Source organism: Halichoeres trimaculatus, unplaced genomic scaffold (genome assembly GCF_033239565.1).
Source record: "Halichoeres trimaculatus isolate MK-OKI-2021-1 unplaced genomic scaffold, fHalTri1.1 fHalTri1_scaffold_4, whole genome shotgun sequence".
NCBI lineage: Eukaryota > Metazoa > Chordata > Actinopteri > Labriformes > Labridae > Halichoeres > Halichoeres trimaculatus.
In genome coordinates this window covers 22,383,900-22,396,701 of record NW_027437182.1, presented here as the reverse complement: position 1 = coordinate 22,396,701, position 12,802 = coordinate 22,383,900, and the positions used below count along the sequence as shown (strand labels likewise).

Sequence of the window (12,802 nt, the reverse complement as noted above, 5' to 3'; positions counted from 1 at the left end):
TTACTTGTAAAGGGTAAAAAATATACCAGTGTTGTGAAAAAAATATATATTTTCAAGTTTTTTTTTCATTTTAAGTAGTGCGCTTTTTAAAGGCACTGTGAGTACTATGTGACTGGATTTAGAAATGGTAGTCTTTTTTTGGGGTAAAGACATTATTTCCCATGAGCACTATCACCCACTGTTGTAAAAATGTGACTTTTGCAAAAGCGTAAATCTGTTTTGGAAAAACACATGAATGGAGGGGTTTTCTTTTGAGCATTGCTTTTCATTCTGAAAACATTAAAGTGAGTCTTTCTGTATCACTTTTAAAGTCCTCACAGGGCATTCATTACAAGAAAGAAAACATTTTTCTTACTGCATCGGCTGAGTTTTTTACTCTACAAGCAATTTAAAATAATATTAAGACATATTATGGAATTATCAGCCCGTTTGTATTCCAATAAGTCAATTTTCACTAAATAGACGAAAACCCTTGGTTAAAGAATAAACCTTCACCTGGAAGGTCTCTGAGTCATTACTCTGCTCTCTGTGTGCGAACTAGTTTGTTAATTAAAACACTTTGTTTCTTCTAAGAAATCTGACTTTAGCTCAGTGATTTTGTGTCCTGCTGCTGCAGCTGTTCTCTGTCGTCACCTCAGACAGCAGAAGAGACAGACAATGTGAACATGGTGTTAAAATACAGTAACAGGTTCTCTCTTCTATCTCAATGTCAGAAACTGAGAAAGAGCTTAAAGGTATCAGCTAACCAGAAATAGTATAGGGAAAAGGTACGACCAAGGTTCTTTCAGAGTCTGGACAGAATATAGACTACCTCCTGTTGTGTGTAGAATGTTAATGTAAAGCATCCAAATGATTTAAAGTCTGTTATTAATGCGTGACACGTCTGCTCGGGTTATCCCACGTTTCTTTTGCTGTAAAGAATGAAGCACTGTTTTCAAGTGGTTTTGACCAGTCAGATTCAAGAATTTATCACAGCCAAGTGACTGATGAGAAAACCAGGTACTGTGGTTCTGTGACACTGGTGAGGTGCTTTGACTCTGAGGCCTCCAATGAAAGGATTCAGATCAATGTTAAAACCTCCATAATTCAGCATCAACATGCTTTCTGCTGACTGCAGATCAGAGAACTGAATTATTCCATCTTGTTAACCTTCAGGACAAAAGAAAGGGCTGTAACAGATTTTGGAAAAAAAAAGTTCAAAGTCAAGTTTTAGTTTACGTAATGGCCACAGCTAGAGTGGATATGTCAGTCAGGATTTTTATCTGGCTAAATTGGTTTATTAAACTGAGGTCTTATCTACAGATTAATAATCCATTTTAGGTTTAGTCTTCTCTTCAGACCCTCTCAGTTAAATTCATTCAGTAAATGTAGACTTTGCTGTTTATTTCCAGACTACATGAACGCGTTTATACAAACATGGTGTTTAAAGGGAAAAGTGCTGGAAAAGGATGAGGAGCTTTTTGCAGGTCAAAAATGTGAGAAGTTTTAACAGTTATCCTGAAATGTGTTCAGCAATTTTTAAGATAAATTTTCAGCCTTAAAGAATCAGATTGTTGTGAATATTTGTTGGAAAATCGTATCTACATGTTATCATTATGTTTTTAGATAGCTCACAGTCACATATTATGAGCCCAGAAACTCATTACATCCACAGACTCACAGAAAAACACTATGCATATCTAATGGGTTTACTGGCTTACTTATTTAAAGAGTGTACGAGTTTGCCAAAGCTGTTTCATCTTCACTTGATGGGGCTGTTGGCCTTCTATAATGGCTGTTGTCCTTGAACATCTGCATATATTAGCACGTTTCGATGTGTAACATCTAAAAGGTGGAAACCAAGTTGCCATAAAAATGTACACTGAAGAACCTGGTCTCATTGTAAACTGCTCACTCCTTGCTAGTAAAAGTTCATTGAGCAGACTACCCTGCTCTCTGGGATCTTTCTGTTGCTGCCTGTCAGTCAGTGCACATGTAGAATTTTCCTGACAGTATCTACGTGCACAATTTTCAGATTTGCCATCAGGAATTCACAAAATACATTTTTATAGCCATCTTTTCATGGACAAAACATGTGGCTGCAGAACATGTGATGTGCAAATAAAACATGTCACGAACCAAATATATTAACTCATCCAGATATAAAAAGTTAAAGATTATGTGTGCTCTTACCTTAATTTGGTTGATTTTTGTGCAGGTCAAACGGGGTGAGCATCAGCTGAGCTCAGACTTAAATACAGAGGAGGAAGGGGAGGAAGAAGAGGGGGAGGAGACTGAGGTGAAAGAAAACAGACTTTTTTTTCTGCCCTGCTCTGATTCAAACCAAAAAAGGTCAACATTGGGTTAAAGTCTGTTTGCACAAATGTAGCTGCATTGATTAAAGTTCAGAATGTGTCCTCAGCATGATATCTATCCATTAGGGGTGGAAGAAAAAAAAAATCGATTTGATTTTTTGTTTGGCAATATCGAAACCAGGATCAAATCAAATGGGCACCTCAAAAATCATAGTGGGACTGAATCATGAGAATATCTATCTATCAATCTATCAATCTATCAATCTATCTATCTATCTATCTATCTATCTATCTATCTATCTATCTATCTATCTATCTATCTATCTATCTATCTATCTATCTATCTATCTATCTATCTATCTATCTATCTATCTATCTATCTATCTAACTAACTAACTAACTAACTAAATCTGGTTTTATCTTTAGAGACAAACTGCACATTCCCTGTTCTCTACAGATCATGATCATGCTGTAAAAAACATGGGCATACTTTGATATTTTACCCCATTGCCACCCTTAACAGAGAACATTTTCCTTCAGGGTTGGATACTGTTTGCTTACAGCACTGAAGAAAACTGAAGACATAGCATCAGGTGTCAAGATAAATGTGAGGCTGACCCTTCAGCATCAGGTCTGAGTAGGTCTCAACTGGCACACTGTGGAACGGTCTAAGACCTGGTCCAGACCTGAGCCAGCTCTAACTAAAATCTTTATCTGAAAGGAAATTTTTTAACCTTCTCTTAAAGTAGAGAGGGTTTCTGCCTCCTGGACCCTGACTGGTAGATGATTCTGAGGAAGAGGAGCCTGACAACTGAAGGCTCGACCTCCCATGCTACTTTTAGAGACTGTAGGTACGACGAGCAGGCTGCATGCTGGGAGTGCGGTGATCTAGAGGAATGATAGGGCACTATGAGCTCTGTAAGATGCAACAACAGGAGACTGTCATATTTGTTCCCTGTTTATTTAAAAATCTCCACAGTCATTGAGAATCACAGATCATCACATTCAGCATTAACAGAGTATATCCACGTGAGCGTGCAGGCAGATTTAAATACACATGAAGAAGAACACACAGTATTATTTAGAGTATTAAGCAGGCAGAGCTGAGAGCAGAGAAGTTGTATTTCAGTTTTGTGTTAAAGATGGATGAAGTGTCAGTAGAAACTATAAAAGCATCATGTGGAATGTGAAGGGACATATTTTCCTCTCTTCAACGTGCGAAAGTAAAATCAATCATAAAAATCTTTTTGTCACAAAGTTCAGTGTCCAGCATGTTCAGATCTGAAAAAGTCTAATCATGATGAAACATTATTGCTGAGAGACGACACAGCAGGTTTAAGGTCCATCAAACAGATTCAGATATCTGCTCTGCTAAAAGCCATGTTTACTGATTCACAGTCAAAAATCTATAAAGTATAACTATAACTAAAGATGCAAAAATCAAACATCCTTCCTCTAAAACAACAGTCGCTCTCACTTTGACACAGAAATCATTTCTAACAGATTATAATTAACAGGAAAAGTCAAACTGAGCACAAACAGAAGAGCAGGTTCTGGTTTGTGGCAGTGCAAATGTGCTGAGTGCGTGTAAAAGTGCAGCATGGTCCAGCTGTTATAAAACTTACTGTGAGCAACACACATCACTTCATTTGATGTTTTCAAGGAAAAAAAACAAGTGTTTCTTATTTACAGTCAGTCAAGTGTGATCCTCTGATCCATGCTCAGCTGAAAACGAGAGGAATGTTTGCTCCGAGGATGCTCTCTTTCTCTCCTTGAGACGTGTTTTTTCTTTGGATTTGCTTCAGATGAGTGAGAGCATGCAGATATAGTATCAATGGTGGTTACTCTAATAAATATCTTCTCTGCTGTCTGTTAGCTGGTGGGTCAAATCATAGGGGGAAGAATGGAGGGTTTCCAAAATATTGCAGGTGATGTTCTGACTTAACTTATTTTCTTCTCAATCCAAACAAAAACTCATTAAAGGGTGACATTAGAAAATGGTCACATTAAAGAGGTCGAGAGCAAAAAGTTTTGAGTTTTTGCTGCTTTATCAAACAAGTTAACTGATTGTCTATTCTTCAAACAGGTCAACATCACAGGCGTTCCTCAGATTAATGCTCCACCATTAAATACACAACAACAAAAACAATTATCCTGACTGCTGGCGTCATTCAGAGTTTAATATTAATGTTGGAGAGCATGAAGACTGCACACTAACACACTATCACACCAAACACTGAGCTGTTAACACTTCACAGATTAACTTTGTCGATCTCAGAATCAGAGGGAGATTTTGTTCCTCTGAGTGTGTGATGGTTTCCTGTGATACGTTTGTTAAACTCTGACATGCACCAAACCCTGTGTCAGGTCACGTTATGCTCTCTGTGTAGAGGATGTTAATGTATTCTTAAAGGCTGCAACGACGGATCGATAAAATCGATAAAAATTGATTAGTAAAAGTGTCGACAACGTTTTTCCATAATCGATGCACTGTGCTGGGCCATTACTGTATTAGTTTTTCTTCAGCTTATAGTCTTCTTCCTTTTTGTTTGATTATTTACCAGTTGGCGAGTAGCTGATGGTGCATTACCACCACCTACTTGACTGGAGTGTAGATTACCTGGGCTGCGGGGCTGTATGTGTCACATGTAAACATATCAGTGTGGCGGAGGAGGAGCTGAACCGGCAGGTGAGGTGAACAAGTAAACGAGTGAATCATGGCAAAGCCCGAGCAGCCTTTCATCCAAAAATCTCTCGAGTTTGGGAGTATTTCACGCTGAGTAAAAGCACACAGCGTGTTAATTGACAAAAATGACCTTGGATGGTAGGGCAGTATGACTGCAATGATCCAGCACCTAAAACACAAACATGTTGGGCTCATCCTGATGAGACAAGAGGCTCAACAGTGAGGTAAGGAGCCTCAAAATCTCACATAAAGTCCTTCTAAATGTTAGTCTTTTTGTTATGGTCACCCCATTTGAAAACCACGAGGAGTTCATTAAACAAACGTTGGCATTAGCGTTAGCTGCAACAGGCAGTGGTAGGGCAGAGGGGATGCACTGTTTGACCTGCAGGTGAAAAGATTAAGGACACATTTTTATTAATTTGCCTTTTTGGCCCACTAAGTTCTTAATCTGATGACGTAATAATATATTTTCTGTTATTTTGCCCTAACTGATAATTCTGTAAGTGACAATATATTCATATCATTTTTATGCTTTACAAATTTAGCATCTGGTCAGTTTAATTATGTTCAAATATGTTGTTTCTTTGGAAGTATCTTTAAGCAAACAATAATCATCAACTAAAACAACAATGTATATTTGGTTTTGAATTTTACAATTATGCATTCTCATCTTTTTTTTTCCGATTCATCAATAAATCATGAATATAATCGTCAGAGTGATCGGTTACTAGAATAACCTTTAGTTGCAGCCCTAGTATATTTGCCATTTAGTTGTTTTCCTCTGTGCACCGTGATCACTGCAAACCAAGAGGTTATACAACAAACACAGTCGCTGCCTTGCTTGCTAACACAAATTAAACAGGATTATACAACTGCTTCAGATGACGTGAGCAGGTTCACATCCTGGATCAGTGTTTGAAAAAGTAGATAATGATTAAACTGGAGAAGAAAACAGAGCATGGTCTGATTAAAAACTGAGAACGAGCTAATTTCAGATAAACTAACACAAAGACAGAGTCAGAGTGACCCGCATTTACTCGACCATTTAATTAATATTTACAACTTTACTGTCTGCATGTGCGTAACCTCACTGATCCACTGAGTTATTCTGATGTCATAGATACACCTAATCATGTAGATAAAGCATTAACTGTGTCTATAATAACCACCTAACTCTTTATATAACTTACAATCTATCTTATTATGTTCAGCCCTGTTTGCGTCCCTCATCGTTGTCTTATTCCCTCACATCCTGTACACCTGCTCACACCTGCCTATGTTTTCGAATTCTTTATCTGAATTGCGTGTCTTTCTTGTGTGTCTGCACCTGCTTGTTTCTGTTTTCGCCAAACATCTAAGAACACAAATATAAAACATTACGAATCAACAAATATGGTGGGCTTCAAGAACTCCATTAGAGCTGAGTATTTTTTTTCCACTGTGAGCGATCTATGTTGGGTTTTTTTCAGACTAACCACATGGTCCTGCAGCATAAAGAGCTAACTTCTGTCCAGGATGACTCTTAGAGCTCATGTCCACCGAAACAAAGTCTTGACAGGGAGTGAGTTTGTATAATCCGAGTCTCTGCTCTGTTTTGTTTTTAACTCCTGATTTAAATCTTTAAAGTAAAAAGTGTCAGAAAACAGCTGAACTAAAGAGTAATGGAGAAGCTCACACCCTCTCCACATATATTAAACAATACTATATATATATATATATATATATATATATCTATAATCTCTGTACCAGTTTAAAGACAGATGCATGTTAGCCCTCTTGTCTCCTCCTCCAGTCTCCGTTAACTCAGACTTCTAGTCCCAGCATGCTTTGCAGCATCTGAGGAGAGAGCCACATCATCTCCACCAGGTTGTACTGACAGTATCCCATCCAGAAGCCGAATATCACGTCAGTCACATTGTGCCGGCCCAGCAGCACCCGACTCAGACCCACCAGACCGGCCCACAGCAAAACCAGGACCCTGAGAGGGGCGGCCAGCACCAGGTGAGCCAGCAGAAAGCGGCCACACATTGCGGCGCGTGTGGCGTGGCCTGACGGGAAGGAGTACCGGTCCACAGAGAAGGTGGCAAACATGTCCATACGGTTATGAGCCGGACGACGGCGGCGCACCACAGCTTTGACCACGCTCACCAGGATCACGTCCAGAATGAGACCTGAGGGGAGAAGGGGGTGTCAGACTTAGACATGTCATTTTTTACTCTGCTGCTGACATCACAGACTCAAAAAGCTCTGATAATGTGTGAGGAATTCATGTATAGAGTCTGTAGAGGCAGAGCAGGTTATAGCTTGCGTTAAGACAACCCCATCTTCTCCAGATGACACAGAGACAAACAGACATCGGGCTGTCATATGGTGCCATCTGGTGGCTGGGTCAGCACTAACACATCTGCACTGTCACAGTTGATGTGTTGAGACTGACTGCAGAAAAGGCCTGAATCACCTCCATGTCACTTTTAGTGGATTTTTAGCTGTTTCCTAAACCCTGAACCCTGAGTCTTTCAGGACTTTACTCTTCTGCACTTGCTTATCCTAGGCCTCTCATGTTTTATGTCACACTCTCAGCCCCTAAAATCTGATAACCTGCATACCCTCTGACACATGTCCTATAGGTGATCAGGTGAGTCTGCAGGCAGATACAGATGTCACAGTGGGGCTACGAGGTCCTTCAGTCCCTGTTAATGCACTGATTCAGAAGGAGTCTCTAATTTTAAAATCAGATCTTCTCATACAGCTGTTTTAACTTTGATCAGCTGCTCATTATGCACTACTTTAGTTCTGGATCATTCCCAAATGTTACGTCATGAATGAACTTTGTCCTCACGGATCATCTTCTGTGATAACAAGAGGAAAATCTCAGAATGGGAGCAGCTGTTTTACTTTGGTGTCTTTATGAAATACGCTGCTGATGAATTTTCTCCAAAAGATCTGACACAAGAGGAAGATAAAAATGTTTTCTCATGAATGGAGAAATGGGACTGCCTTTTTAAACCAGTTTACCTGAGCAGTCTGGAGTGACAGTTAAAAAACAGCTCCTGCAGGTTAAACCAGTGTAAGTGTTTCTGCAGAGGAGAAGCTGTGAACATTCCTCACTGAGGGAGTTTTACTGTTGAATATTAATGACCACTGGCAGATGTTTGGGGGAAAGTCGTCATCCAGCACTTTTAACTCCCAGAGCAGCCTTTGAGCTATCTTTTCTACTGCAGGTATTCCTCATGAAAACTTGATGAAAAGTAAAATTCCTTAGCTAATTTGTTACAGTTTTGGTGATTATCTTTACAACTATCCTACAACTAGGGTCAAAAAATAAACATCTGGCCTAGTCTACATGAAACTTCCACAAAGGAAGGCATGTGGGTCAAAGAATGGGCCGTAGTTGTCATGAACAAGCAATAATATGGATGATGGAACAAAGGTGACTATTGTAGCTGTATGATATAATGGGACTTAACATTATGAGGGTAATATCTGGGACACGACTCATACTCCTTTATTAGGACAGGCACAACTGTGTGATCACTTACAAAATGTGTACACTAAGTCATGTTGACATTGATGCACGTATGTAGGCTGAGTGTCAAAAGTTCTGCATGACTATTTGGGATCATCGTACCTTCTTTTCCTGAGCTAGTCTACATATTTGTTCTCACACTGTGACCATGTTGTGAGGTTTTTGTCTGCTATGCCAGGGGGTCCCAATTTATTTTGTTCTGAATCCTGAAAACTGTAACAGACTGAAGACCTCTCTGTCCTAAGGTCAGTTCTTACTCACAGTACCAGACAGCCGACCCTTAAACCAAAATTTTTCTTTGCACCTCAATAAAGGCTTGGAGCAAGCAGCAACCTCCCGTTTCAAAGTATGAAGCCGATGCGTAAGTGTGAACTCCCGTTCATTAAGTGCCCAGAGGAAACACCAAAAACCACGTTCAAACTCATAAAAACTGATATTACAGAGGAAAACATTTTAACAGCCTGGTTTAAAAAAAGTCTTGGGTCTGAGTAGAGATTCTCTCTATCAGCAAACACTGTAGAAAGTCAGATTGATTATAACTCATCATTTTTTAAAACTTAATTAAGTCTACAAGCTTTTCCTATATAAGGGCATGGCTGATTTAGGGCTGGGGGATTTTTGGAAAAATTATCAAAACCAACATTTTAGAGCTTCTCAACAACATAAAGCTGTCGTGTCAATTATTTCCCCTTGAAATTCTCTCTCTACAAATACACCATCTCGTATAATACACTGTTTGTGTGGTCACATGAGAGGCAGCCAGGTGTTGCAAAGTATGAAGGGTGATGGATGAAAACCAGCAGAAGAATGTTTTTTCTACATTAACACCTCAATATTAAATTGATTTTGTTTGAAAGAAATATAATTTTTATTTTCTCCTTTTTTTAAAAAGACCCCCCCCCCAAAAAAACAAAACAAAACAAAACAAAAACAAAAAACATTTGGGTGTTTTCAATTACACGGTTTCTATAAATAACCCTTAATTGTTCATCTGTGCATGTTCATTTCAGTTACTTGTTTCAAAATCATACAAATATTTACAGAATAAACAGTTGAGAGTGAGATAACCGTGCATTATCCAAAATCGAGGAAAAAGGCTTAATGAATCCAGATTTTAATTTTTGCTGTAATCGTCCAGCCTTAGGCTGACATCACTGATTGGTCGGCACCTTGTAGATGTCTGCATAGGGGCAAAAAGCCAATCTCTTTACCTGATCCCGCAACAAGCTAGGTTGAGACAAGTTTTTTCATTTTAGCACAGATGATGAGCTCTCTAAACTCTGTATAATAAGTAGATAAGTGATGTCACTGTGTTATATGCTGTCAACGACTAGAAGCAGCATAGAGTCCCCAGGGGTCATGTGGCACTAAGGAGGAAAACTGAATACAGTTCTATTTGCATGGTTTATCTTAAATGTGGTACTACACTTTTGGTAAATATTTATACAGCTGTGGGTAAAATATGCAATTTTATATCCCTCTACCATCAGTGCCCTGTGACCTCCAGGGGGTCCTGACCCCCACTTTGGAAACCACCGTGCTTCACTTTTTACAATCTGCATCTTAAAGCCTGTGTAAAGTGCAGTTTACATTTATGACACAAAAGACCATCCAACACAAGATTATAAGTAAAAATAAAGAGAATTAAAAAACTCACAGCCTCCGCTCTCTGCTAAAGCTATTAAAATATGTTTTGGATCTTGCCAAACCTCTGAAATCACCTATAAGAACATGTACAGCTGAGATTTTGCTGCTTCAGTGCCTTGACATCAGTCTTACAGAGTTGGAAATACTAAAATAGGGAAGGGGTTTGATGCAGATTTGTAATTTAGAAGACTGGACTGCTCCAGGTACAGATCAGGTGTCAAAATGTGTCAGAATATAGAGAGAGAGATTAACACACTGGTGATGACATGAGGAAGAAAAACAACAGCCAGACACAGAAGGGTGATGATGATGATGATCTGAGAGAAGAGCAGGGAAGATCTACAGGTGGAGGAAGTATAGATCTGACAGCTGAGCTGCGCATGACAGAAAAAAACAAAACAGAAGCAGCACTCAGACAGGTGTTCAGATGTCTCATGACAGGCACACAGATGCAGTGGTTTAGTTTTTACCCATGAGCAGGTTGAGCATGACCTCCTGTCCAGTGGCGCTGTCGCTCTTGTACAGACAGTATCCGGTCCCGGCCAGCCAGGGGATCCCATGTCCGGAGATCTCGATCAGCTTCATGAGGGGACGCACGCTGCCCCACGACGAGTCCTCGCACGCGCACACCCCCAGCCGCTTGGACATCCACAGGTCGATGGCGAGCAGCGAGCTGAGCGCCACACGCAGAAAGGAGGGGTTCAGTCGGATCCCGTCCTCCTCAGGCAGCCCCCCTCCAGAACCCGTGGAGGAGCTGGAGCCCCGGCGCCGGGTTGGGCTCTCTGAGGCACGCAGGCGGGCTGTAGTGGGGTCGGAGCCCTGCCGCTGGAGGAGGATCGGTGGGGGAGAGGAACGGCTCAGCGGCTTGGTCAGAGACATAAACTCATAGCGGCCGTTGGAGCCTCCAAGCACCGGACTGCCTCCTCCACGGCCCGGGTTCTTCGCTTTGGGAGACGGCATGGCGTCCGTGGGGAGAGAAAGGATAGGAGGTGGTGGTCCGGGTGTAAGTGGGTGTAGGTGGGTGGGTGTGATGTGTCTGCACCGCGGGGTGAATCCTCTGCAGTGCTGTGCGGCTGTTGCTCCTTCAGATCATCGGTTCGTCGACTCTCGATTCACATCGAACACATCCGCCATCTCTGTTGATCTACCCGCAAAGGCACCTGGGAAACTGTGTTCTCTTGGCACGTGACCGGTTTCTATAACAACCCAACAACCACAACCCAACAGTATGTAGTTAGACAATATAATGTTGAATATTCCAATACACTATGATATGATACACTTTGATACGACAGAATACGAATCACAAATGTCACATGATATCAAACAATACAAAACTAATAAAAAAAGATACTGTATGATTTGATATAACGTGACATCGAGAAAAGAATGACAAGGAGATATTAGCCTATACAAAATTACACTATATGGTTCAATACAATAAAATTAGGGATGGGTACTAAAATAGGTACCAACCAAATTCTGCCAAAAGGACCAGGTACCATTTCACGTAAAACCAAAAGTTACCATGTTTAGGTACCTAAATACATCGTTGTGACTGTGAGGGAGTGAAAGAGTAGGCAATTTTCCATGCTGGATATAACCACAGCATTGTAAGGTTATTTACTGATTCTTAAATCTAATAGGCCTATAAATTTGAATGCATTTTTAATACTTTAAATTTAAGGGATTTAATATGTTATGGTTACAAATGGATATTTTTACCACTTAAACACAAAAGTACCAAAAATTGATACCTTTGAGTACTGGTACTGATTGCCAGGTTCTGGGCATCAGTACCGTATTGTTTCCAATGTGAAAGGTACCCATCCCAAAACAACATAGATATACAATATGTGAGATATGTATTGTGGTGTAATAATATTATGCAACATGATAAAATACAATATAAAACTAATAACTTTATAAACACCATGCAAACTCAGACTTAAGGGGATGTTTACAACCAAAATATAGGCTAAGGGGCAAAAAACGCCTGAAGACTAAAAAGGTTAAAAGTGAGAGAAGATTTGAAAGAGGATGAAAGCCTTGCAAATGAAATTCTCTGGCAGAATAATGTAGCCTATAATAACAACTTTATACCAAACAAGTATCCTTTAAAAAAGGTCAAAAGATCTCAAATGTAGGGTGGTTTCTAAATGTCAGGCTCTAAAAAGATGTAACACGGAGTGATACGACATGATAAGGCATGATTAACTTCAATTTAACAGGGTGTGGTACAAAATTATAGGAGATACAATAAAATGTGATATGACGAAATGAGACACAATGTTAAAAATGTCACAGTACAGTGACAGTTAAAGAGATTAATTAATCGTTTCCTCTTCTTAAACAAAATAGTTTTTGATTTGTGTGCTATCATTATTTTCGCTTTGAAAGATGAGTAGATTTAAATGAATGCTTAAATTGTTTAATCAATGGTACTGTTCATATTACTCACCAAAACTGAACCAAATATTGTTTTGTTTCATGGTTAGCCAGATTCTGGTTTTGATCTGGAAGTTTGGACTTCTTGACAGCTCATTATTGTCGTAAACGTTTCCAAATTGAGCTTGTCTTTCTTTAATGTCTAGAGTGGGTCAAACTTATAACTCTTCAAATACTTAAAATTTTGGAGAAAAAAACAAG

The 12,802-nt window shown here is 39.7% G+C and overlaps 1 protein-coding gene across 1 annotated transcript; it reads right to left on the bottom strand.

The window, feature by feature from the left end:
- Positions 1–3,250: 3,250 nt before the first annotated feature.
- On the bottom strand, positions 3,251–11,357 carry plpp6 (phospholipid phosphatase 6). Its single transcript, XM_074667979.1, has 2 exons — positions 10,624–11,357; positions 3,251–7,151 (listed from the first exon to the last, which is right to left on the bottom strand). The coding sequence occupies exons 1-2, from the start codon at positions 11,111–11,113 to the stop codon at positions 6,784–6,786; spliced, it is 858 nt and encodes a 285-aa protein (XP_074524080.1). The 5' UTR covers positions 11,114–11,357; the 3' UTR covers positions 3,251–6,783.
- Between the last annotated feature and the right edge of the window lie 1,445 nt (positions 11,358–12,802).